We start from the raw sequence: 27411 nt of genomic DNA on the forward strand, positions 1-27411 counted from the left end.
CACAAACCAACAATTCAATTAAAGGCACTTTACTAGCTTGTGTGTATGTGATATGTTGAAAAATCATCAGTAACACAAGAAAACAGAATAAAAAACAATAGATAATAATAATAATAATAATAATAATAATAATAATAGGAATTCTAGTAAAAACAATGAAAGTATCAACATTATTTTGATATTTTGAGCTTTGTCACTCCACAGCTTCAGGGTTCATGGTTCAATCCTGAACCTGTATGGAGTTTTGAGTTTTTTTCTCCAGTGTCCATGTGGGTTTCCTCTGGGTTATCTGTTTTTTTTTTTCCACCTCCAAACACACATACTGGTAGGTGGATTGGCTATGCTAAATTGCCCCTATGTGTGAAACTGTTGTGAATGTGTGTGCATATTGCCCTTCATGGTCCTGTCCAGAGTGTATTCTTGCCTCATGCCCAATGTTCCTGGGATAGGCTCCGAATCTGCTTTGACCCTGGCCAGGACAAGCCAGTTACTGAAGACAAATGAATGAATGAATGAATGAATTACAATTTTGTGTGTTTTTTACAGTAGAGGAAGAAATGCATTTCTGTCTTGAACACACCTGTAATGCAGCGAGCACACAGTCTCTCCTCTGCGAGCAGCCAGCTGTTCCTCTGTTCGCTCCTTTTGACAGTGGCACTGTGGGCACTGAGCCTGTACCTTGTCAGGATCTGGGTTTCATAACACTCTAATTTACTCTGACTTGCAGTTTTACATTGCCAGTGTTCTGGATATTTGTTTTGACTTTGTGTTATGATTTGTTTGGTGTTTATACTGGGGTGTAAAGCAGTACTGATCTGGGCTCTGTGTTTAGTGCTGGTTACAGGGTTAGTGAGTCTCAGAACCAGCTGATTAATGGCACTCTTTTCAGGGTTCACCTCTTGGGTCTTTAACACTTTAAAGTCCAACGATTCTTCAGGACTATTCTTCAAGTGCAAACAGAATTTGAGGGCTATTATTATATGTTGAACTTTTGATCTGGTTGTTGCCAATCCTCACCTCACATTCCTTTCTTGAATACATTGATTTGAGGATGTTATACACTTTACCCCATACTGTACACCAATTTGTAGCAATTTGAAATATAGTCCCTTGTGCTAAATTATTTTAAATGCCTTAAAAAACACAACAAAACATGCAAAGATTTTTCTTTTTTGCACTTTTGGTTTGGGTGAAGTTTGTTTAGGGCAAGCATTCTCAAACTTTTTGCAGTCAGGGAGGACTTTAAAATCACACACCCCGTAATAGAGATTTATTTTATAAACAAGCTATTTAAAAATTAAGTATGTTATTTAAATGCCATTTTTTATTTCTAACCTTCCCACCCATAGAACACTTTTTTAAAAATTAAAATTGTCATTAGAATCCACTTGACAATATTCATTCATTCACTCATGTTCAGGAAGTGTTTTATCCTGAGCAGGGTCACGGCAGATCTGGAGCCCATCCCAGCAACGCTGGCTGAAAGGCAGGAGGATTCATCCCTGATGGGACACCAGTCAATCACAGGGCACCATACACACTCATTCACACCTAGGGGCAATTTACCACAACCAATCTGCTTATCTGCATATTTTTGGGCAGTTGGAGGAAACTGGAGAACTCAGAGGAAACCTACACGAACATGGGTAGAACATGCAAAACTCTGCACAGACAGTCACCTTGAACTCAGGATCAAACCAAGGACCTTGGAGCTGTGAGGCAGAAATGCTAAGACATTATTTATAGGCATAATTATGATAATGGAGAGTTGTGGATTCCACCACTGTAACAAAAAAAAAAGTTATGCTTCACAAATGCCACACTGAGATCCATGGGATTAGGGTATATAGGGTGTAAATGTGGTCAGTCTATTGATCTTTGGACTCTCTCTCTCTCTCTCTCTCTCTCTCTCTCTCCCCTTCATCCTTCATGTGTATGCCCATGGGATCTGATTTAGGACTGATTTATGACAGTTTCTAACCACACCTGCAGGAACACTGTGAGTTTTAGTAACACTTTAGTAGGATATTTTAAACCATGTAAATGTAAATCAATACATTTTTCTCGACTACTCGACGCACTGAAGAGCCCCTGTGGGAAATCAGGATAACTGCACTGTGGGCTGTGAATCCTTTACAGATTATTCCCAAGCCGCATGCTACCATACTTCCACACTAATTTACCCTGTAGTGCCATAGACTGCTATTCTGACATAAGCCAGCTTACTATTTAGTACAGTACATAGCAGGCTGTGTGATTTGGGACGTAGCCAAGATTGGATGTAGACACTGGATTAGGCTCCGTCCCTGCTCTTACCCACGTCAGCATAATTTCGCGCAGCGGTGTGGGGAATGAGATTGGAGCTTTTGTGTCTTGTCTCGGGATCAGATGAGTGCTGCTGATCGCGTGGCTGCTGGAACACTCCGCTGTGAGAAAGGCGCGCGCCGCTGTCAGATTCCTGCACTATTATAAGCATCCTATGGTCTTCTGCACAAGATGGCGGAGCCGAGCACGGAAAAGGACGCGATAGTGAGTATACCAAAGCCTATTAAAACCTTACTGCGTTGCATGTCACTGTAATTGCATGAACGTGATATGAAGGTTTCATATACAGCATGAATTACAGGTCGGAAATCCGGTGAACACAAGCGCGTTGTATGGCGTATAGTGTCAGTGTAGTGTTCGTTAGAGTAACAGGAGCCTGTAATCATGGACTAATTGAATATTTAGGGCGATGTTCATTGAACTCCTCAACGCTGAAGCATAAAACAAGATCTGCACCGGGTGCTGATATACTGATCACGTCTATAGCTATGTCTGTAGATGCTAGAAATATCTGATTTGAGAAATATCTGTAAGGTGTATGCTTTTGCATTGTTCTTGCCTGCATGTTATAAACATAATATAAATCATAAATTGCAGCAAATAGGCTCTTTTTGCAGGTATTGTTCTTAAAACCTGCTTTTTCTTTTCTACCTTGGATAAAACTGAAGACAACCGAGGATGATCATCTTAACAATTCATTAGGAGACGCCGGCTTGATCTCCCCTGACAAAGAGGATATCTCACGAATCCTGGTGGAGTAACCTCATATATCACAGTAAAAGATAAAAGCCGTGTAATAGGCTACTGCTCAAGCCTAGGCCGGGCTTTGACTAATCCACCTTCCTTTTATTCTCACAGACAGTGCCGTTCAAAGGCCGGATCAGAGGAGGGATGAGGCCTGGTAAGAAAATCATAGTCATGGGCATCGTGGATGCAGAGCCAGACAGGTAGTGATGATAATATGATCACTGTCATTGCATCATTGTCATCTCCATGTGGTCATAGAATCTAGCATGGTAAAAAGAAATAGGTATGACCTTCTTGTTCAGAAGGAGCTTTCTCTAGATCCTTGTTGTCATGAGTGAAATTTTCAGTTTATTCTCACCTTGCTACTAGCTCACTGCTGGATCAATATTATTAAAACCACAATGTCAAGTTAGTTTATGAATGTCTATTTAGTTTGTGAGTTGAACTATATCATTTATTATCATGGCAATATTGGCCTTTGCAAATACTGATACTGATTTATCACAGCCTACAGTATGCAAATGGCCCGCTGATTATTAACTGAAGTTTTATTATGCATTGGGAGCATCCTAATCTTAAACCCTGCAGATCTGTTTCTGAGGGTGTTTTGATCGTTGATTTCATAAATAATTTTTCGTCAAAATAATATAGATCAGTCATTAACCATATACAAAAAAGTATTTTAACATACTATAATATGAAATTTCAATATATTATTTTGTCCATATTCTGGAGCTTGCGCATGGGCATGTTCTGGACTTCGTAGATGAACGGCATGTGTGTAAACATGCCAATGGGTGTTTACCTACTCTGACATAGAGAGATTTTACAGCAGTTAGAGCATGTGGGTGTGTCACTGAAAGTCACCCTGTGCAAATCTATTTTTGTTTTTGGCCACACCGATAAACTGTACTCCCATTTTGGCATTTTTGTACCAATAAATGGAGCCAAGACTGGCCAAATCAAAGTATGTGTCTTTTTGAAAATGGCCAGTAACTGAAAAAATGTGGACATCCTTATTTGGACATGCTGTTGGTTACCATGGGCATTAAACACATCAAAAGTTTTTTGGATTTGTCCTCTTTCCTTCAGTATTTTAGCTACAGTTCATGGAACATGACTTATTAATAGCAATTCTTGAAAACCTTAAAAACATAAGTGAATGAAGTATCTTGTAACAGGAGTTTTTTTTTAATCATTGGAGGTATTTCTGGTATATACTAATTACACTGGACATGTCAAAACTGCATGTTAAAATCAATGTCCTATAGGTAATCTATCTTGTTTCTCCTTGTTAAATGGTGGTTTTGCGTTCAGCTTTGACGTCAGTCTAACCTGTAGCTGCAACACGCAGAAGGATGAGGAGGAGGTCACAGATGTGGCCCTGAAACTTAGTGCCCGATTTGCTGAACGGCAGTTCTTGCGGAATGCAAGGGTTTCTGGGAAATGGAGTGAAGAGGAGACAGCCATTCCATACTTCCCCTTCATCCAGGACCAGCCGTTCAGGGTAATTAGCAGCCTTTAATCCATAGTGTGTAAATCTTTATTAGCAGTGTCTCAGATGTCTGGATGTCTGGTTTGAGATGCTGGCAGTCTATATTAAATGCAACTTTTTTGTTTTTTTTACAGACAACAGACATTAAGTAAATATCAAACTAAAACTTTTATGTTTGGGTTCATAATAATGTCTTAGCACTTAGCTTCATGTGGCATAAAACTGTTCTGTTAACCTCTGCACCACAGCATTGCCATTTTCCAAAGCTAAGCAATTGTTTTCTGGCACATATTCCAAGAGCCAGAAAAGATTATTATATTTACTGTTGAAGCTGTGGCCAGTTGTGAAGGAATGTAGAATGTTTAGCCTTAATTCTGTTGAGAGTTTGCACCAATTGCTTAGATACAGCCTATTACAACCTACTGTATGTCCTTTTGTAATACCATAGAGTGTAATGAAGTGTATTTCACAGAAGCATAATTTTTATTAAATGGAATTATTGGATGGACAAACATACAGCCCCTCTAAACAAAAATGGTTACAGAAGCTGAAAAGTCCAAATTGTAGTTTGTGCAACTGTGTATGGCAGTGAGCTGTACAGCAGATGGATGTAAAGAAGGTTGAGATAATGAGGTTGGTGAAAGGGGCTGGAGGAAACGGGTCACTCTACCAGATCAATCAGTGATCCAATACAAAGCTGAGATAAGCATGCAAAACTAAAAGATAAGCACTTCCTTTCAGCATACTGAACCTACAATGTGTAATTCAGTGACTTTTGCGTTCAACTTTTCCATTACTTCCTCTCTCTCTGATTGCATGCTCTTTCTGTATTTTTATTCCTATCCATGCAGATTGAGATCCATTGTGAACACCAGCGCTTTAGGATCTTTGTCGATGGACATCAGCTGTTTGACTTTTATCACAAAGTGAAGTCTTTGCTGACCATTGATATGATCAGGATAAATGGAAGTCTGCAGATCACCAAGCTAGGTTAATCCAGCACACGGAGCACGTTCCAGAGAGGACTTCTGACAGGTGACCAAACCCACCTTTGTCTGGTGATATTTTTGAAGGCCTGAGAGGTTCTGCTCCATCAAACACATCATGACTACTTACATTCCTTCACTCTGTTCTTTCCTTTTTTCTTTTTCCTGTATCCCATTTTCTAGCTGCACATCTTTATAGGCTGAGATGCAACGTGTGAATCTTTGCACTGTCAGATATTTGTCTCTTTAGGTGTTTATTAAATTAAACAAGCCTTGTTGTGTTGACTGCTTAAGGGACCCTGTGTAATTGCTCAATATGGTACTGCCTGTTCCTGCATAATGTTGGATTGACGCTATTGAAAAAATTTAAGATACTCTGGAAATTACTGGAAATTATATATATATATATATATATATATATATATATATATATATATATATATATATATATATATATATATATATATAAACAGGTACACCTGAACAGAGTTGCACAGTTGCAAATACAATTTTTGAATTACTACAGCCAAAGGCTTACACAAGCTAAGAATTTCATGTATTACCTGTCTCAGTGATTACAGTTTTAATAACAGGCAGCAATGAGTATAGAAGTATTTATTACTGACAACATGAATAACTACTGTTTATTGCAACCTTTCTTTTTTCTGAGATAAACATCTTGCACTGACTTAATGTAGAATGTAGTACATTGTGAAATAGTTAGGTGTTTTATTACTATCATTGGAAATGATGGCAGAAGTAATTAGTTTACAACAAGCCATTGCAAATCTTAATGAGCAGCCAATGACCTCCTAACTGAAAATCGTAGGACAGGATTTTTGGTCAAATAGCCCTTTTCACTGTTTTTTTTTTTTTTTTTTTTAAAGTAATGTGTTGTACATTGTACATTTATCTTGAAAAAAATCAGCTGATGTTTACAACCTCTCTTATTTGAGCTTAGTGATAATAATAATGATTGTAGTTAAATAAATTCTTCTTGGAATGTAACATGATCCATGCTGATAACTTGGCTAATAGGGAGGAAGAAGAAGATGAAGATGAAGGAAGCTCAGCTATCAATTATCTTGACTAACATATGTTGTTCACCTAAATCCTTGTGTCATTCCTTACAAAGCTACTTCCTGGACTTTATGGTTAAGGGATGGCCTTCTCTCATGTGTCCTATATTTCTGTCATATATTCAAGATGTCTTTGTGATTTCCTGCCTCTTCCTAGAACTTCTAGTACAATTTTGGTTTTCCCCCAGATGGAAGGGCATATGTTCACACAACTGTTTCCTTACCTTGCACCTGCTTACATATAGTTGGAACATGAAAATTATGGTGATTATTATTAGCACCATTTGTGAGTCATTAATTACATCTCATAACCCCAAGCACTCTCTGAGTCCCATGTCTTGCTATGCAGAAGTGCAAAAGGACAGTATTTGTGTCTCTTTCCAGGTCTGTGCGAGTGTAAAAGTTGATGTCTTAATTATACTTTCTGTATTGGGATTTTACTCAAGTCTTTCATTAAGTATTTTAACCAGGCTCTGTTATGTCTTTATTTAAGTGGCTACAGGAATTTGAAATACCCACATGACTGGAGTAAAAGATGAAATAATTAAGCTCATTAAGCTCTGATGTCACATTCTTGAAACCGATTGGCACTCTGAACTAAATGAATTTCAACAGCAGAGAACAGAATAAGCACCAGACTCTGAGATCTCACAAGCCAGAGGACTTGATACAGCCATTATCCAACTGCACTTACATTGATTATATCCACTTGGAATATTGTATTTTTGGTTTATTCGCAGGTTTTACCCTGCAGGTGCTTAAAACTCTACATATTAAATCAAAGATGCTGTTTTAAAAAGTAATGTAGCATGTTTAATTGTTGCTCTGCATTTGCTTTAGACACCTTAAAGAAAATATTTTGCAGAGCTACCAGTCATTTAGCAATATGAGAATACGGCCATTGTTCAGGCCACACTTTTGATTTTCTTTTTAATAGCTATTTAAATATCGCTCTTCCAGAAGCAGATTCTGATATGAAACTGCAACATTGAAGATCGACATGTTGTCTCTTTCATTTGGAAACTTCCTCTCTGACAGTAGAGTTATGGTTTCTGTTGTTCCATGTTATTTTCCCGACTGTCTTTAGAGATGTCTATGTAGCCAGACCCCAGTATATATTCTTTCCTCTTAAAGTATGGATGAATTTTAGATGCTGACAGCTTGGTGTCTTATAGAAGGCATTTATATATAGTTAAATTATAGTAGTGAATTTGATTACATTTTTTATTTGATTATGAGTCCAATGCAGGGAATTCCATCATGGATAAAATATATCTAAAACATCTGTGGAACAACTGATGGTCAGGAAAGTTTTTTAATAATCAATACAATATCACATTTCTAAAGCCAACACCATGCGCCTAAAATGTATTGTGGTCGTAATTGTCGTTTATGTTGTGAGTTTCCATCTGGTGCTGTTTATTTTGCTGCTTGAACAACTCCTAGAGCAAAGGGGAGGGAGCAAGCTGACCTGAGAACCCAGATTTACAAGCATTCACTGTACAGTCACTGTAACTGACCTTCTTTCCCCCATTCATCAAAATTTGGATCTAATGCGAAAAGTCAGGCTCCTTATGATCCTGATTAGTCTCTAGGGTCTACAGATACTCCGTGCTTAATGTTACATTGTTTTTCAACTGTAATTTGAAAAACTCTTAGACCAGATTCAAATGGATTTGAATTGGATGACATTGTCACGGGCTGTACACTATTATGTTTACGACTTTGGATGTATATTATTTTGATCAGGGTTTATTTTCTATGTAATGTCACTAAAAGAGTGATTGTGTGTGAGATATTTAATCCAACTGTTCCTAGCTTAAGCCATTACACTTCCATAGCTTTCTTTATCCTTGCATAGCATGATAAGAATTTTTTTTATCTGGGAATTTGTAGTTTGGCATATCACTACTGTGATAAAGAGTCTAAAGTGTCAGTTGTTTGGTTTGGGGATTATTTCACATGTATCAGTCGCCTATTACACAGAGCTAGCTTGTGGGGTCAGTCATGTTAATTGTGGTTGTATAATCAATTGAAAGGGTTAATCAAAAATCCGAAGTGTATACATTGGCTCTTTTCTGTTTCTGTAGTTGCATTTTAATTTAAAGATGTGCCTGTGGAATAATGGCTTTGGCATTTGAAATCAACATTTTACCAAAATCTTTCACTGATTGATTAGAATTTCTTTAGCACTTTCCAAACTGAGCTTAGAATGTGTGAGAGACTACTCTGAACTTCTGTAATGTAAAAGCATTTTTATAATGTATGAGCGGCTATTGTTAGAATGTCAAATAAAACCACACAAAACACCTGACTAAGCAATACATATTTGCCCTTTCCTGATATTCACTACAAAATAAACGTTTCAATGACTGAAATACTGCTTTGTTTGATCTATTTATGTTTATTGATAAAACAGGATCCAACTGCAAAATTTACTCCTGGATTAGTCACTGATTCCTGCTGAGGAGGTAGAACAGCTTGAAAAATTAATCGCATCATAACTGTACAATATCAGTTTCCCATCATATCAGAATATCTATTTACAACAGCAGGATGTAGGAATGCACTGATCTGATACTGAGTACCACTACTGGGGCCAATATTGGCCTGAAATACTGGATTAGGGCCAATAGTGCAGCAGGAGCGTTGCGGCTTCAACACTCCAGGGTCCTCAGTTCGATCTTGACCTTGGGTTATTATGTGGAATTTCACGTTCTCGCTGTGTCTTTCCTCGGGGTTCTTCGGTTTCCTCCCACTTCGCGAAAACATGCCAGTGGGTGGACTGGCTATTAAATTATTCCAAATTGTTTTAAAATTATTTGCTTGGGAAAACTGACAATATTTAAGGCTGTCCTAAGTCGATTAAACGTGGTAGGTTTGTTCTTTACAAAGTAGGCAACTGTTGTAAAAATGTTTTTTTTTTTAGATTTCTTTATGACTTTGTCATGGCATTATGCCTTTACTCCCCTACTTATCAGGATTTAATGTGTACCTGGTCTGCCAAAAAAAGTAGCACTACCAAAAGCATGTCTAATAAGAGATTTAAACCATATAGCAAGCCCTTAAATTCTGTTTTGAAGCTGGTTACACTCTCTCACTGTAAGCACTTGGTTGAAAATCTGCTTTTCAACTTAGCATTTGTTAAACAAGAGATTCTTTGTTTAGTCTTTGTAAAGAAACATTGTTTACTCTGATTGTACTGCTGTTGTTCATTGTGTTTTTATGCAGATATTTCCACACTGTTTTAGCAAAGTGCTTTGTCACACCTCACACACAGACTGACTGAGCTTTACCAACAACACGATTTGTGAATGAAACTCTGTTTTGTGATTCATTCTTGCAATGGAGCTTGAAACAAATGGTCAAAAGCACTTATTCACGGAAGATGTTTAGGTTATGCAGACTAATAATTTTGCTATTCCAATAAACAGTTTGGAATATAATTTTAAATTAAGTAATATATGCTAGCTAGCATGCTAACGAGGTAACCACAATTTTTATAAACAGTACTTATGGACTGTCTCAAATCACATACTTCCCCTAATTAGTACAAGTAATAGTGTTCATACTGGAAAATTTGACAAGATGCTGTGTACTAATATTACCTGGGTGGTGTCCTATAACCACAGAAAAATACAGTGTGGAGCAAAAAAGTGTCTTGGCCCAAATATTCATAACTGTTTGTGCATGTGTATATGCCTGTACTTAAGCCTGTCCCACTTGAGTACATGCAGTCACCAGAGGGAGCCAGTATAACTGGGTGAAGATACTGGCTGAAAATGTCATCATCCAAACTGAACTAAAGCTTCTTTTCTCCCTTGCTTGTGTTTACTATGGTCCTGTTAGAGCAAGTGTGCTTCTGATTCTTCTTAAAATATTAGGCAGTGGTTAATCAGTGGTTAAGGCTTTGGGCTACTGATCAGAAGGTTGTGAGTTCAAATCCCAGCTACCTGCTTTTGTTGGGTTTTTGAGCAACTCTCAACCTTCAACTGCTCAGGTATATGAACGACATAAATGTAAGTCGCTCTGGATAAGGACATCTGCCAAATGCCAGTAATGTAATGTGTTCAACTGTCAAATCAGCTGTTTATTCAGTCTTAACTGTAAGTCGTTTTGGCTTAAAGTCAAATGTGCTGTAAGATGGAAACAAGACTGATCCATCTGATGACTAAAACCAAATTACCAACGCCACATATTAGGTATATACATATATGTATGTACTATATATATATATATATATATATATATATATATATATATATATGTATATATATATGTATATATATATATATGTATATATATATAAAATGAGGCATCAGTGTCCCACTCATAATACATAGTTTGGATGTGAACGTGTTGGTAACTCTAAAATATCAGTCTTTTCCTTAAATGAACTTTAGAATATGACGCGTTACAGCAACAAGAGGATATGCCCACGGAATATGTCTGTAATATCTGGCAACCCTGCGTCAGCGCTGTTCCAGTGGCGGAGTGCAGAGAAGTGCTGCCGAGGTGAAACACTGAACTTGAGAGGAAAATGGCAGTGTTTTGCAGATCAGCCGCTTCAATTTTGAAACCAGTCAATTTACTGCCGTCTGCACTTGCAGCTGTCCGACAATACAGCTCAGGTAAAAATAATAAGAAACGCGCTGAATTGCACTTGCTGCTTGTTCAATGTCACACTGTCCAGCTCGTGCGTCCTGCTGTACCAGAGGGGGAGGGAGCTAAACATGCTAACAGCACGGAGCTGCTACGTGACGTTAGATATACAACTTTAGTATCGAAGTTCGCCTCATTTTTGTCAGGGAAAACGTATTGTTGGCGTTTCACGACTTTGTTTCTGTGAAATGCAGAATTTTCTTCCTATCGAGGATAATTTATAACAGCTAAAGTTTGACGTGGGTTGTTAGCTTGCTAACGTCACTCAGCTAGCTGACCTTTCTTAGTATTGAAGCAAAACGCTAATGATATCTGACTAGCTACTCGTTAGTTAGCAGGTGGAGACCTGCTCTCGACAGCCACATAGAAAGCATAAACATTTAGTTGCTAATTTATTAGCTACACCTACCTTGTTGGCTGATTTACTACGTTCTACCAGTCTAAAGAGCACATAGTACAGTGGTCCTGAAAGTGGAATCAGAGGCAGTGTTGCCAGCTCTTTTCAGGGGGAACGTAGGTAATGCATGCTCTAGAAGTCTCCAGGTGACGTCACACGTTTGCATATTCATTGTCATGCTCATTTGCATATCAAACATTGTTACATGAAGAAGCAAGATTTTCTAAAGACACTCAAAATAAAGTTTTATGAGAGTAGAAGATAAATTATTTATTATAATAATTTATAATTATTTATTATAATTATTAAACTTACTGATTATAGGAAGCAGAAGTCTTTGGTCATGGCACCACAAACCAACTATTTACATATTTACAAAATGCTATAAGTTTAAAGCAGTGGCAGTGAGAACTCAAGAAATAAACATGAAGGAAATATTTGTAGATGAAATAACTTTCTTTCATTAGTTGTAAATATAGCCAATATTTTAAAACAGTGTGACAAACTTGTGGTGATGAGTGGTCATTAGGAAACCAGGGTGATCAGTGATTGGTTGGTGGGAAACGGTGATGATCAGTGATTGGTCGGTGGGAACACATGCTTGCTTAAGCACGACTCAGTCAGGCTTTACACACTAATGAGTCGACTGAACTTGCTTTCTCAACTCGTACAACTAGTAGCTGTGATGTGAGCTGGACAGGCGTATTGGAATGCAAAATAGTCGCTAACTTCTTCTAAAAATGGTGCTAGAGTTGTTGGTAGGTGTTTCTGTTGCTTTTTTAAAGTCGCTCTAAATCCATTATTCCAGGGATTCCCAGGCTGTCAGTGATGTTTCTAGGTTAGTTACAGTGGTGGAAATCACAACCCACCATGATCGAATACCATTATATTTTTTACTGAGTTATTACCTGTTTAGGTCTCTGGAGGACTAGTGGTTAGGCCACAGTGCTCTCACCGCCGTGGCCCGGTATCGATTCCCAGCCAGGGAACCAACCCCAGCCAGTGGGGTTGCACACAACAGTGCACTCCCAGTGCTGGTCCCAAGCCCAGATAAAACTGGGGAGGGTTGCATCAGGAAGGGCATCCGGCATAAAAACTGTGCCAAATCAAATATGCGGACCAGTGATCCACTGTGGCGACCCCTAACGAGAGCAGCTAAAAGAACAACAATGTTCTGAGTTATTACCTGTTTGACTGGTCACTTGAAGTGAATGTGTTTAATCCAAATCTCGGCTACTCAAAGAGAAGGCATATAGGCCTACAAATAATGTTAACCTGGACCTAACGTGGTATATCAGTGGGAAGTTCAGGAATAGAAAGCTGTATGGTGCAAATAAATGGACAAAATATTACTGTAGTTTCTGTGCATCTTTTCCTTGTGTCTGTATGGGTTTCCTCTTGGTTTTCTGGTTTCCTTCCATATCCCAAAAAAAAAAACTGGTAGGTGGATTGGCTACACTACATTGCTGCTAAGCGTGAATGTGTGTGCATGGTGCTCCAGGAAGTATTCCTGCTTCATGCTCCGTGCTCCGTGTTCTTGGATTTACCACAACCCTGACCAGGATAAAGCGGATACAGAATATGAAATGAATGAACAATATTTAAATAATGTTTATAAAATAAGCCTGTACTGAGGGAGTCTGTGAATTTTATATTACAGTTAAAGGGGTCCCTGGTTATATATATTTGGAGAACCACTGGACTAGAAGATATGGTAGATGTGTCTAGCTAACTGACCATTGGATTTTGGATACAATGTACTCTGTCAGGTTCATCACAGCTTCTTCTAAAACCAACACCCAACACTGTCCCAATGCTATATTGATTTATTTTTTTTTTTTACTATAAATAAAATGTAGTGTTCTTCCACTTTTGAACATTTTGGTGCATTTTTATGCCCTCATGAAGTCTGTTATTTTAAATTTGATTTTAAATTAATTTTAAAGGATGATCTTTTCTTTATGTACATTTCCAAAGTAAAATTCTTTTTCTTTTTCTAAATGCTAATTTTGAGAATTAGAGTAAGTAGGCCTGCCACTTTTGTGGTACACAAGACACTCAACCAGCAATTATGTTTTGGTAGAAAAAAAGGGGACTCTTCAAGGAAGCAACTAATTAGTTAAAAAATGTCTATCCTGGATAGTCTTACTCAAATGTGAAATTAATCTTTGTCATCTTTTTTTTTATAGGTGGACAGTACCAGTATATACTGGTTGACAAAAAAGGTGAAAACAAGAATGTTGGTTTCATACAGTTAAACAGGCCCAAGGCCTTGAATGCTCTCTGCGATGACCTAATGCTTGAAGTGGGTAAGGCCTTGGACACCTTTGAACAGGACACTGAGGTTGGTGCAATAGTCATTACAGGCAGTGAAAGAGCTTTTGCAGGTATGCAACATGAGAATAGACCTAATATTATGTGAGCGTTTTTGTTGGATTGTAAAAATCATGGGCTATCCAGGTTGCAATTAAATGTTGCTTTGTTTAGCCGGTGCTGATATCAAAGAGATGCAGAACAGAACTTTTCAGGAGTGCTTTGGTGGCAGCTTTCTGGCACACTGGAACAAAGTGTCAATGGTTAGAAAGCCAGTTATAGCTGCTGTAAACGGATTTGCTGTGAGTAAAGAAATATTTTCGACTTTACATTTCCTTTCTTCTTGAAGAATATTTTAGTAAAGCCAAAATCTTAACCATTGAACCAGTCATCTCCTTGTAGCTTGGAGGAGGTTGCGAGTTGGCCATGATGTGTGATATAATCTATGCTGGAGAAAAAGCACAGTTTGGACAGCCTGAAATCTTAATAGGAACCATTCCAGGTAAAGAGAGTGAAGTATGTCTGGGTCTACAAAACCCCTCTTGTGATGGTACAACCATGGTTGTAAATAGCTGATAGTGTAAATGGATTTTTTCAATTAATTTTTTTGTATACAGGTGCTGGTGGTACTCAGAGGCTCACTCGGGCAGTGGGAAAGTCACTGGCCATGGAGATGGTCCTTACAGGAGACCGGATCTCAGCACAGGAGGCCAAACAATCTGGTGTGTGCTTATTATATATTTATTGTTATTATAGCATATGCATATAGTTTGTAGTTTTGAGCCTAAATATAATGCTAGTGTTTTCAGCCTAAATATAATGTAATGTTAGTGTTTTCAGCCTAAATATAATGTAAGAGGCAAGAATTATAATTCCATACTGAATACGTAAGTAAACCATGCATGCTGAGTTTCTGTAATATCATTTCACCTCTGTAGGTCTTGTAAGCAAAGTGTTTCCTGTGGACCAGGTGGTATCTGAAGCAGTCAGATGTGGGGAGAAAATTGCAAGTAATTCTAAGCTGGTGTCAGCCATGGCAAAGGAAGCTGTCAATGCAGGTGAATGTGATATTTGGATTATACTGGATTATTTTCCCTAATAATTCAAAAGTATGATGTGACATCTGCCTTTATCAGTCCTTATTAGAAAAAGCTTTTGATGTACACTGGTTTGATCTTAACTTTTAAAATATTGCTGTTGGTTCCCTGGCCTTCTTTGTGGAGTGATTGCTTGTTGCCTTATCTAAGGCTTCTGGCTTTTAGATGGATAATATTCTGTGTGTTTTGGGACATTCTTGAAATTTTTATCTAACAGATATGGTTTACTTTCAGCTTTTGAACTTACCCTGACTGAAGGCAATCGGTGTGAGAAGAGATTATTCTATGCCACATTTGCTACAGTAAGTTTCAAGATAATAAAAATTAAAGACTGTTGTTGTGAGAGAAAATCTAACTTTCTAATTATTGTTTCTTAAACAGGAGGACAGAAAAGAGGGCATGAGTGCATTTGTTGAGAAGAGGAAAGCTGATTTCCAGGACAAGTAAAGAATCAGATCAGGAGGGTGTGATTTTTTTTTTTTTTTTTTAAATACACCAATATAGTAGCTTGTGATCCAGTGCTGTTACTGAAAAACTGTGCTATAAATATCAACACTGCAGAACATTTGTGGTTTGAAAGAAGCACCAGAAACTGAAATCAATAGTACAATACTCTGGCATTTGCTTTTCTCTCTAGCAAAACATTTGTTCATTTGAGATGAGCTGTTTTGCTACTGTTACTCAATAAACTTTGATTATGTACCTTGTACCTTGATACTTTGGTTTAATGACAAGTACTCTGTAAAAACTATGAGGACTTTTGTAAATAATGTCAGGTGACATTAGACTGGTGACATTACAGATCCTCATGCAGGTCAGGTGTAATAAATGTTTAGACAGAAATTTGAGGTAAAGAATAAATGGAATAACTCTTGGCAGGAATAAGAATACATTTGTCTGTACTAGAATGATAACAAAAAGGCATCAAGATAGTAAAACCCCAGTAAAATGGCCGGGGAATGTGGGTCAGGGTGTACTTACATTTTTTACACACTAGGTGGTGGTAGCACTATACAGGCTTGTAGAAGTAGAGCAGTAAATGTTTCCCTTCAGGGGTCTGGTTGTCGAAGACAGAAAATACCACTGAAGTTTGGCAGATTGCACATATTAGGAAAAACATCTATTCCGAGCTTGTTCAGTCACCACACTTCATCCCCTTCTAAATATATTCTGAGTTTTAAGCTTTTAGGTTGAATGGGCAGTGCATGCGTGCTGTAGCTCTGGATCTGCGGGTTTCTCTTGTTACAATGGCTAATATTTTTCTGCAATGTGGTGTTACGTAGGAAAATGTCACAATAACAAGTGGAGAAGTTTTGCGTCAGTGTAGTACATACATTTTTTTCTGATAATTTCCGGCAAATAAGAATAAAAGTGTGCGTGTAGACTAATAGCGGTGATTGAGAATGTCGCAGCTCTGCGCACACGCGTCTGCCAGGTAGTTTACTGCTTTAGTAAATATTTATTCATTCTGACATTTTCTTGTTCACTCGGACAATTTATATTTATTTTTGCTCACTTGGATAAAACTGGAATAATTACTTAAATTAAGCATAAAACAATAATTGATCAAATTGTGAATAATTCAGAGCACATGAAAGTCGCAGAAATTTCACACTACAATTTTTTGTGCATGTTCCTTTGCAATTATTGATGGCAGATTTTTTTTTTAATGAATATACAAAATTTCCATTCAGGCTTCACTATAAATTAATTCGAAGTAAATTAGAAAGCTGCATCATTACCTACAGGAATGAGGGTACACCACTGTTACGCGTGGTTATCTTTAGGTACTTGCATTTTGAATAGCGTTTTTGTTATCTGTTTTCACATCCAACGAGTGGGGCACAAAAGAGCACGACAAATTGAATTATGAAACGACCCTTTTATTTCCACTATATCAGAGCACTTTCTCACTCTTAGGATCTCAGGGTTTTCTTCACACGCCGACTTCCCATATACTCTCAAAAGTCCATAGCCTAATTGATTTTAATTTTCATTCAATATTCCCCTCGAGTCGACTTTCTTCTCTGCCCCTGGAACAAAACTTTTGAAAGAGGTGAAAAAAAACTTTCTTCACATCGAAACGGCACAAAGGTCTCCAAAAAGCGAGCAAAGCAGCAGTTGCGCTTTGAAGTTTGTCCCCTGCTAACGAAAGGTCAAAATAATAAATGTAGACCCAATTGAGGCGCTCTGCCCAGACAAAAGAGGCAAAACGTTACATTTTGGCAGAGGCAAACCCCTCATAGCGTGATAAACTCATTAAAAAAAGCAGAAGCAAAGAGAGAGCAGCGTGGTGCCGCGCTTAAAGAAAAGAGCTTTCAGAGTGATCAGACGCTCTTGGCTCCGGATGCTTTTCTCCTCCTTCCATCAGTCTCTCTCTTCACTTCTCCTCCGCACTTCCATCACACTGAAGGGACAGTCGCAACAAATCTCTGCGTTTGCTTTCTTCTTTAAATATTCCACGTTAGTTCACTCATTTGCGCTCTGTACAGACATTTAAATTTACTATGAGCTTTTCTGATTTTTTTTTCCATTTATATTTGCAGCTGGAATTCAGTTTACAGAACGGTTTTTCTTTTTATTATAATTACTGCAGAACATAATGGCTATTTGTATAGCCACGCTGGGATTTCACATCAGAAAAACATAAATCAAAATAAACAAATGCCAAAGAAATTAAACGATTTTTCTAAATGAATAAAATGATCGTTTTGAGGGAGTGAATAGGTATATGTGTATTAAGCTGGAGAAAATCTAACATGTAGCCTACATATATGAACAGATGAAATATCTGATGCTTATAAACTGGTTGCTATTTATAAGGAATATTTATAGTCCACTTAATGCTAGAATTAAAAAAAAAAAAGTAATGGTACTTACTACAAAGCCTAGCTATTTATACTGGCTATTTATTTATTTGGTAAAATATATTGTTAACAAGTCTTGAGTATCAGAGTCATCATCGAGTTATTATATCATTCTGGAAAAGCGTAATGTAGCCTAAATAAAGCATTGTAGTCGGGTATGTGTAAGCACCAGTTTTCTGAAATTGTCTGTACTACTTGGGCTCTGAAATCATTTATAAATAAGCTACATACTGTTAAAGGCAAGATAAGCGGTATTATACTTGTTAGAGGTGGCAGACTCCAGACTTCAGAGATTTTATTTTTCAATTTCAGCATATGGAGCCTTTCGCAAATCAGTTTGGTAGCATTCAAAACTACGAAATCTAAAGAATTAGAAACTACAGTCTCCGTCCCAAAGCGCACACTACTGTTCTACGTCTAGTAGACTATTTTACGCTTTTTGGACGAAGCCACACAGACTGAAGCGCAGCGCGTGCCTTGAACGCGCACGTTCTCTGACCAATTGAATGACACGATGTGATCACATGATATCTTCTTTCACTTTTCTGCAAGTCTGCAGTCACCTGCTCTGAAAATGGTTGTGCTGAAAGGGATACCGTCAATACTTACACCTGAATTGCTGTATGCCTTGGCCAAAATGGGGCATGGAGACGAACTGGGTAAGCGCCATATAATCACAACCATTAGGCTGCCTAGCTAAATAAATGCTAAAGGCATCAGTGTGTTCAGGCGAATGTAGGCTCCACAGGCCAGTGATTTCTCTCTGTTGCTACATTTAAATGGGGTCGTGTTCACCGTGTTTGCTACATTAATCCATATGAAGGGTCCACTCCGCTGACACTCGCTCCCTCGGAAGTCGAAACACTTTAATGAGTTCACGAGTCGTGACGCAACGAGTCGTGACGTAACGCGACGTTTTTGAATATGGCGGAAGCCTTTGAGGTTTGAAGTTTGGTCAGCAGTAAATGCTAAGTGTAATTCTAGTTATACAGTATCTTTCCCTCACATTCTAAGAGAATGTTGTTATTCCAGACTTCCATATTGTTTTCATTGTTGTTATACCTATCACTTGTCGGAATAGAGCTAAATGCTATTAGCTTACGTTAATGCTAAATGCTATTAGCTTACTAAATGCTTCTTTTATGTGTTAGCTAGCCAAATCGTTAGCCCAGCTTACTTTCATGTGTGTCTCTATATATATATATATATATATATATATGTATATGTATATATATATATATATATATATACATACACACACACTCATCATTCACTTTAATAGGAACATCTGTACACCTCATCATTTATGCAGTTATCTAATCTTATCAGCCAGATTGAAGCACAATGCATAAAATCATGCAGCTACAGGACGAGAGCTTCAGTTAATGTTCACATCAAACATCAGATTGGGGAAAAAGTGTGAGCTCTGTGACTTTTTCAAGAGTCTGCGGGCTGAAACACCTTGTTGATGAGAGAGATCAGAGGAGAATGACCAGACTGGTCTGAGCTGACAGGAAGTCTGTAGTAAGTCAAATAAGCACTCATTACAACAGTGGTGAGCAGAAGAGCATCTCAGAACACACATCAACCCTTGAGGTGGATGGGCTACAACAGCAGAAGACCACTTCAGGTTCCACTCCTGTCAGCCAAGAACAAGAATCTGAGGCTATCATGGGGCACAGACTCACCCAAACTGGACAGCTGAAGACTGGAAAAAGACCAGGTGATTTTTTTTTTCTAATCTTCAACTGTCTCAGATTTCTGTTTGTGGCTGACAGGAGAGGAACTCAATGTGGTCTTCTGCTGTTGTAGCCCATCAACTTCAAAGTTCGATGTTTTGTGCATGCTGAGATGCTTTTCTGCTCACCACAGTTGTAAAGAGTGATTTTGTGAGTTACTATATCCTTCCAGGCAGCTCAAATCAATCTGGCCATTTTCCTCTGACCTCTCATCACCAAGGTGCTTCCACCCACAGAACTGTCACTCACTCAATGTTTTTCCTTTTTTCACACCATTCTGTGTAAACTCTAGAGACTGTTGTGTGTGAAAATCCCAGGAGATCAGCAGTTTCTGAAATACTCAAACCAGCCCATCTGGTACCAACAAGCATTCTGATGTTTGATGTGAACATTAACTGAAGCTCTTGGACCTGTATTTGCATGATTTTACGCATTGCGCTGCTGCCACATGATTGGCTGATTAGGCAGCTGTAACTATATAGTTACAGTTATCAATGGAAAAGGACCACTGACCAGATATGATTTGGGTGGTGGATCAATTCTCAACACGGCACTGACATTGACATGGAAAAAGCCTTTCTGAGGTTTTTAAACACACTGTATCATTTTACACTGTACATTATTAGACCCACCTACCTTGTTGGTTCACCTTGCAGGTGTACAATTTGACAGTTGTTATTTTTTCTATGTTTATGTTAATTGTGCTCTAGTCTAGTAGTTTTTGTCATTTAGATGTTTGAAAGTTCCAGCAACACTGGTGCACCTGATACACTCGTACCACTAAAACATCCACGACATGCAACTGCTGTGTCACCACTGTGCTGAAATTGATTGGTCCACTGCTCAAATAGTACCTGGTCAGTGGTGGTGCCCTTCCACTGGTAGCAGGTGACAAACTGTATGTAGCAATAATCAGCAACTCGCACACCTAAAATGACTAATGAAAGTAGATTCAAGGCAGATGTACGTAAATAATTTGTATTTACTGTTCGATTTGAGACATTACTATGCAACAAACATCCAGATACTTAACTTTACTCAACATTACAGTATATGGTTTACAGTGTCCCAGGATTGGGAAATGTAGAGAATTCTTTCTTCCTCTCTTTGTAGTTCTTGCAGATGCAAATTTTCCTGTCTCCTCTGTTTGTAAATGTGGTCCCATGGAGATACGAGCTGACGGTAGGTATCCCTTCATGTTTTAAACAATAAAACATCATCATATTTAAGTGCATCTACAGACCAGTCATGTATCGGCTATGTTTTATTTGTTTAGGTTTGCGTATTCCTGAGCTATTGGAAGCAATATTAAAGCTCTTTCCTCTTGATTCCTATGTTGAATGTCCGGTGGGTAATGCAGTTTTATGGCGAATCCTTTTAAAAACTTTTCAAAGGTAAATGAGGAGCAAAGGAAGGTTTGTCAGTACAGCACTCACTGAGTAAATTCTGTCCTTTCAGGCAGCTGTAATGGATCTAGTGGAAAGTGACAGGCAGCGGGGTCTTGTAGTGCCAGTGTGGCCCTGCTACTCTGAACTTCTGAAACAAGCGGGATCAGATGTAGGTTGCTGTGATCTTCCCTGTCTAGGACAGGATTATGTCTCAGAAATTGTTAAGAATCATATCTCACTCTATTTATTACTTGTGAAGTGGACTGTGTTAATTTAGACAATGTAATAATTCAGTTGGGGTGGCACAGCAGGTAGCGTTGCCGCCTCACAGTCCTGAGCTTGGGTTGCTGTCTGTGTAGAGTTTCACATGTTCTCCCTGTGAAAGTGTGGGTTTTCTCCGAGTTCTCTGGTTTCTTCCCACATCACAGAAACATGCCAGCAGGTGGACTGTCTTCGCTAAATTGTCCCTTGGTGTAAATAAGTGTGTGAATGTGTGTGCATGGTGCCCTGAACAGGATAAAATGTCTATGATTTAAAAGGATTGATGAATGAATAACTAATAGGTCACGTATTAGTTACAACATGAGTATAATAGGTTATGCTTGAATAATTATACAGACTTCATTGTTATTCTGAAAAATGTATTTTAAATTTATATTTATTTGTTTTTGTAGGGGAATTTTGATGCAGTTGAAAGGTTTGCTTTCTACGAGCGTGCTAAGAAAGCGTTTGCTGTTGTAGCAACAGGGTACAGTATAATTCTCAGCTGCCATGAATCTACAGGGTCATGTTAAATTCTACCTTGGAATTATAAATCTTTCTTATCTCTCTAACAGGGAGACTGCTCTGTATGGAAACATCATTATCAAGAAAGGAGTCATTCGTCCTGAAGAGCAATGCTGAAGAATGCTGAAATGGTCTTGTGATTGCACAAGTTACCTACTGACCTTTTTTTTTTTTTTAAAAAAACATTTCAACAAGTTGGAATTGGAGAACAGCCTAGGTGTAGGTAATTTACTTCTTTTTGTATATTCATTACACTGCAGGAAATCTGCAGACTTAGAGCTTATAAGTTGGAATAAATGTTTTGACTTAGGCTTTGCTTTTGAGACATTGACTTGTTAGAAACCACTGGCACGGTTCTACAGGTATCAGCTGGATTAACAAAGACATGAAGACCTAGTTTCCCAGATTTTTTGTTGCTACTACTGAAGTGAATAAAGTGTTGGTTTGGCAGAATTTCAAACCATCAGCAAAAAAAAAAAAAAAAAACCTACAATGAATGTTCCTTTTCTATATTTTATAAATTAATTTTAAATAAACCAGAACATTAGTGTGCTTATTATAAGTTTACATTTATTAATTAGGCTGGCACTTCTATCCAGAGCAATGCAGAATTGAGACAGCATACAATCTAAGCCTACAGCTGAGCAGTTGAGGTTTAGGGGCCTTACTCAAGGTGGATGGATCTGGCAGTCCTGAGAATGAAACTCGCAATCTTCTGATCAATATCAGAGCTTTATTTGCTATTTGCAGATGGTTAGAATGATACTTACATGGCTTTTTATTTTCATCATGCTATTATGAATTTAATAAATTCATGCAATTTAACACATTCTGGACATGATTTCATCATTTTAAGTGCATTATTCTTGTTTATGGAAGAGGTGATCTAGGTCCTCTTCAGGTTCTGTATAAACAGTCTTGGGAAGATCTTCCATGACTGGGACCTGGAACACTTGGTGGCCTCCATGAAAAATAAAATCTCCATGATACAGGCCATCTTTGTCTTCCTCTGGGGTCATATGCACACTTGTTTTATGTGGTTCCACCACTTCAGCCTTGTCAGGCACTGGTATCTCAGGCTGGACCACTTGCTCTTTAAGGTCAGCATGGTTCACTATTCCCTGTATGTCATGGTAAAGGTCATCCAGGTCCTTCTCAGCTTCTTGATAGCGCTGACCCTGACTGTGGTATTGAGGTTCAAGGTAGGCTTCAACATGCTTGTTTCCAGCTGAGTGCTGAACGTCAGATGGAAGGTAGGGCTTGTCTTTGTCTTCTTCAGGCTTATTGTATTTCTGCTGCTGAATCTGCTTCATAGCTTTCCATATGGCCATGTGGGGATCAATATCAACCTCTGTCAGATCCAGCTCCTCTACAGGTTCAACTTCCTTAAGTCCCAGCACGATCTTCTCATTAAAATCATGAGACCTGGTGTGGTAAAAAGAAGTCAGACTGATGGTATAGTGTGTAAGCAAAGTCTAATGTCTAAAGTTTCATTTATTTTATATTCATTCCATTATTTCAAGATGATGAGCTGAGGGAAAACACACATAACCTTGTATTTTGAACTGCTGTATGCTCTTCCTTTCCCTGTATAAGAAGCAAACAATACCACTGATTATTATTTCAGGATATTAACAAGCGTAATACTGTTTGAAGGCTTGTCGTATCCACACTGAAAAAGTGTACAGATTTATGTTCTGGACTTTACTCTTCAAATGAGACCAGAGTGGCAGAATGATCGATCTATTCTCTGATACCGACCATTTCACTAAAACCAAAGTCATTTTTTGCATTAAATTTAGATGTATTCCCAAGACATATTTTAAGAATAATGCATTTTAGATCAAAGCAAAGCTGTCTGATGATTGTTCAACTAATATAGCATGGTTTTAGGCCCAGTGGTTTACAGACACAGATGTAATCAATTATTTAGTTGTAGGTCTTTAAAATTTGGCTGTAATGTTGCATTCTGTGGTTGCATACAGAACATCTTAATTATTTTGAAAGCTCAGGCTGAGGCTGCCATGTAACTCCCTTGATATACCTTACTGGTGCTTGAAATGTGCAAAAGAAAAAGAAAATCCATGTAATTGAGAGATAGCCTTGGAATATACTACTTAGTGTATAAAAGTCACATTCAATAAAATACAATTTTAATAAGTCTCTATACACAATACTAACTACACAAGTGAAAATTATGAAAGCAAAAACGGACAATACTGTAAGTATACATACCCATAATTTATATGGGCTTGCTGTGGTGCTGTGCAGCATCACTGACAAGCAGAGTAGAACATAATACCTTTAAGATGGAAAAAAGGTGACATTATTGTAATTTTTTTTGTCTTTATACACAATAGTGCATAATTGTTATGATATAAAAGCAAATAGTTTATATGCACTTATGTGCACTTACCTGAACATTGTTGCTCCTGATGTCTTAGTAGCACAATGATTAAAGAAATGGACTGCCACATGACTGTGGAGCGTATCAGAATTGTCATAAAAAGAGTAAAGGTCATTAGTTAAGCAAGCATTTTTAGACTTTGGTCCTTAGAAGTACACGGTAGTATTATTCACTTTTCTTTTTCTTATATGCCTTACTATACAAAACACACACAACAACAACAACTACAAATAAAGTTCCTTTACTTGCATGTATATATAAATGCAAAAAATATTAAAAGGAGAATATCAGAAAAGTCCTATTTAAATCTTACTTCATTTATGACTATGTGTATGCCTGATTCGTAAAGGAGGCAGTCATTTAACTTGAACAGAAAACAACAGTGTGTAACAACTCAGAAACAAAGCGAACAGACTTAGGCAAACAAAACAGCTGGCAAATGTAACAGCTTTATTACAAGAATTTACCATGACAACGTTGAATTGATCTTGCTAAATGTAAACTTACAATAAATTGAGATCATAATGTTGCAGTATATGGTGATATACAAACACGTGTCTGAAATCACCCTCAATTTACTATACAGATTATTCTATATAAAGTAGCAGTAAAGGAGACTCATTACACTGAATTCAGACAATGCTATAGTTCACTGCCAACTCACATATATTTAACTTATAATGTATATACAGGCATTTTCTCTATTTCTGTATTTAGGTAGTTATGAAATATAAAATTGATTATTTCAATCACATATTTAACTGAATGGCAGTTTCATTTAGACAAAGTCAGTCTTCTAATAGTAGGATTTTCTAAACTACAGAGACTAAGGGCACCCACACAATCCACACCCACCTCCCACAGAGCTGTGTGGGGGAGAATGAAGACAGACAAGTGTGTTGTGATCTCAGTGCCAAGTACTTGCCCTCATTAACCCAAGTAGCCCCAGTAACAGGACAATGTTTACTCAGTATGCTGGTTAGACATGAGGGGATCGAGTCTGACTCACCCTCACCTGCCAGGCCTTGTTTACAGGCCAAACGGAAGAACTCTTCAGGGCATTAACCAACTAAGTTGCACGTCAGAAACGAGTCTCTGGAAGCAGTAAAACTGCGTATGATAAAAGCGTACGATAACAGGCTCATTAAAGATATAAGTTATAAATGCTAATAAATGCTCACTTGTCCTCCTTTGCAAAGATTCATTTTGTTGGTGATGTTTAGGCATGTCCCCACTGAAATAGTTTCTAATATAAAGAAGTCATTTAATTAATGGTTATATCAGTTTGATCAGCCACCTGGGCACTAAATCCAGTCCACTACCACAGGCTCTGAGGCATCTCTCCATACGAGGCTTTTTATTGTTTCTTACTAACATGCAACTTACATGTGCTTGTAATTAGAATGATTGTAATTTTAATGTAGCCATTTTAATGAAGCTCCATACGTGCCCTTGATGTTTACTTTCACTGAACAGCAGCCATTAGTATATGGGATTGTATAGTACGATGTTGTCAAAAACTTGTTATTTTCTTAAATAACAATTCTCTTGTTCTTTAATCTATTTATTTTAGAGAAAAAAAACAGTTGAAACAGATTGTACATTTATAAGCAGTCCTCTCAAACACCTAAATGCCCTAAAAGAGGCCTCTAGAAATATGGGAGTAAATGATGCATATATATGCCATAATTATAAATAGAATTATTATTATATTTATATTATATTTATATGATTTTATTATTTATACTCAAGTCCACTCATAAAAGGTACATCATCATACATCTATCAATATTGTTACTATATAACAAGGGTTGTATAAAAATATATGGAATAAAAAAAAATGAATTCTTCAAAAAGTCCAATGTTTTTAATGCTGTTCCTTCATGTAGCCTTAATTTTAATTCTAAACTGTTTTCATTTAATATAGCTGCTCTAAAATGAAGGTCAAATGAATGTTGTGAGAACACAATGGGAGAATTTATAGTTTATTTTTCTCTGATACTGTTAGCATTTTGCATGCTTTTGTGACAATTGTGACTATGTGGCATTTTTTGTAATCTCATATAAAACAAAGTAATCATTATATTTATTATATTAGAACGTAAGTAATAAATACACATTAAAATACTAAAGGTCTTATTGGAATCTGTTTAAATCTTAATAAGGTAAACATCTCATTTAAGCTCAGATATTTCTTACAGTAATACAATCCTGGTATTTCTCTCTTTTCTCTCTTTGTCTTCTTTTGCAAAGGTAACATAAGAAACAGGAGGGATGTTTTCCTCCCTCTGCCAAGGTTGATCTCTGGTTGTATCAGACACCTCGGCTTTTCACTGGGTGAGGTACAGATCTTTGAGCGCCCTGCACAAAGTGTACCCACACCTGGCTGGGCTGCTTTTAATTATTACAGCCCTGGCGTAACTCTCCTCGCCATCAGCCACACAGTTGCTGAGTGACGGACTGTGGGAATAAATGGCCCACGGCATGGAACTAAATAAAGTGCTACAAAGTATTTATTGGTGCCAGTAATACAGACCTCATGCTTGATCGAGCCCTTCTGCTTCCTTCTGCCTGCTGCCAAGGACCATCAGTAGAGGGGGTTTACTTAGGGTGTTTTACTGAGTGCATGAGTGGAGGGAATTTAAGCAAAATAATACACTAATTGATTGCAGGCAGTATATTACAAATGTCTCTAATTAAGAGAAGTGGGTGGTTAAGGAACCCTGGAATTCTCTTGGTTAGAAGTTTTAATGTTTGTCTGTAATCTAATGTGCAACAACTATTTCATTTAATACATTTAATTCCCAGACTGAATGTCTGCTTTGTATACCACATGGTTGGTGCATTTTGCTTCAACTTTAGCATTTTATTTCTTTATTGCAGTATATTATTATAATTTGCTTAAGTAAAAGCTTTAGATATTTTATTATTATGGTACAAATTCACAATCTGGAATCAGTAAAATATAAAATATACTGATTAACTGATTCAGTAAAATATAAAATATACTGGAATCAGTAAAATATAAAATAAGTATTTGGAAAAATTAAAATTATGTTTTTTCTAATTATTAAAGTAACTGAACATAAATACATGTCTCTCTAAATACATGTGTAAAAGTGG

General features: G+C 37.5%; 4 protein-coding genes across 6 annotated transcripts; 3 read left to right on the plus strand and 1 right to left on the minus strand.

Annotated features, from left to right (window-relative positions):
- Nucleotides 1–1951: 1951 nt before the first annotated feature.
- On the plus strand, nucleotides 1952–9010 carry lgalslb (lectin, galactoside-binding-like b). Its single transcript, XM_026942309.3, has 5 exons — nucleotides 1952–2529; nucleotides 2994–3077; nucleotides 3184–3272; nucleotides 4390–4579; nucleotides 5419–9010. Exons 1-5 carry the CDS (start codon nucleotides 2497–2499, stop codon nucleotides 5560–5562), a joined length of 540 nt encoding a protein of 179 aa, XP_026798110.1. The 5' UTR covers nucleotides 1952–2496; the 3' UTR covers nucleotides 5563–9010.
- Nucleotides 9011–11087: 2077 nt separating this feature from the next.
- Nucleotides 11088–15810, plus strand: echs1 (enoyl CoA hydratase, short chain, 1, mitochondrial). Its single transcript, XM_026932482.3, has 8 exons — nucleotides 11088–11263; nucleotides 13881–14078; nucleotides 14179–14306; nucleotides 14407–14506; nucleotides 14622–14726; nucleotides 14943–15062; nucleotides 15336–15403; nucleotides 15483–15810. The coding sequence occupies exons 1-8, from the start codon at nucleotides 11173–11175 to the stop codon at nucleotides 15546–15548; spliced, it is 876 nt and encodes a 291-aa protein (XP_026788283.3). The 5' UTR covers nucleotides 11088–11172; the 3' UTR covers nucleotides 15549–15810.
- Nucleotides 15811–18461: 2651 nt separating this feature from the next.
- fuom (fucose mutarotase) lies at nucleotides 18462–22706 on the plus strand. Of its 3 annotated transcripts, none has more exons than XM_026944741.3 (6): nucleotides 18462–18627; nucleotides 20821–20889; nucleotides 20984–21054; nucleotides 21166–21264; nucleotides 21770–21843; nucleotides 21932–22706. In XM_026944741.3, the coding sequence occupies exons 1-6, from the start codon at nucleotides 18543–18545 to the stop codon at nucleotides 21996–21998; spliced, it is 465 nt and encodes a 154-aa protein (XP_026800542.1). In that variant the 5' UTR covers nucleotides 18462–18542; the 3' UTR covers nucleotides 21999–22706. The 3 variants fall into 3 exon arrangements, with proteins under 3 accessions (XP_026800542.1, XP_053088858.1, XP_026800550.1); XM_053232883.1 differs by lacking the exon at nucleotides 18462–18627 and adding an exon at nucleotides 18682–18910; XM_026944749.3 differs by lacking the exon at nucleotides 18462–18627 and adding an exon at nucleotides 18683–18942.
- On the minus strand, nucleotides 22595–24384 carry si:ch211-217g15.3 (uncharacterized protein LOC368914 homolog). The gene is made up of 4 exons (XM_026944730.3): nucleotides 24298–24384; nucleotides 24117–24183; nucleotides 23434–23468; nucleotides 22595–23306 (listed from the first exon to the last, which is right to left on the minus strand). The coding sequence occupies exons 1-4, from the start codon at nucleotides 24303–24305 to the stop codon at nucleotides 22742–22744; spliced, it is 675 nt and encodes a 224-aa protein (XP_026800531.3). The 5' UTR covers nucleotides 24306–24384; the 3' UTR covers nucleotides 22595–22741.
- Between the last annotated feature and the right edge of the window lie 3027 nt (nucleotides 24385–27411).

Source organism: Pangasianodon hypophthalmus, chromosome 3 (assembly GCF_027358585.1).
Source record: "Pangasianodon hypophthalmus isolate fPanHyp1 chromosome 3, fPanHyp1.pri, whole genome shotgun sequence".
In the NCBI taxonomy this organism is placed as follows: Eukaryota; Metazoa; Chordata; class Actinopteri; order Siluriformes; family Pangasiidae; genus Pangasianodon; species Pangasianodon hypophthalmus.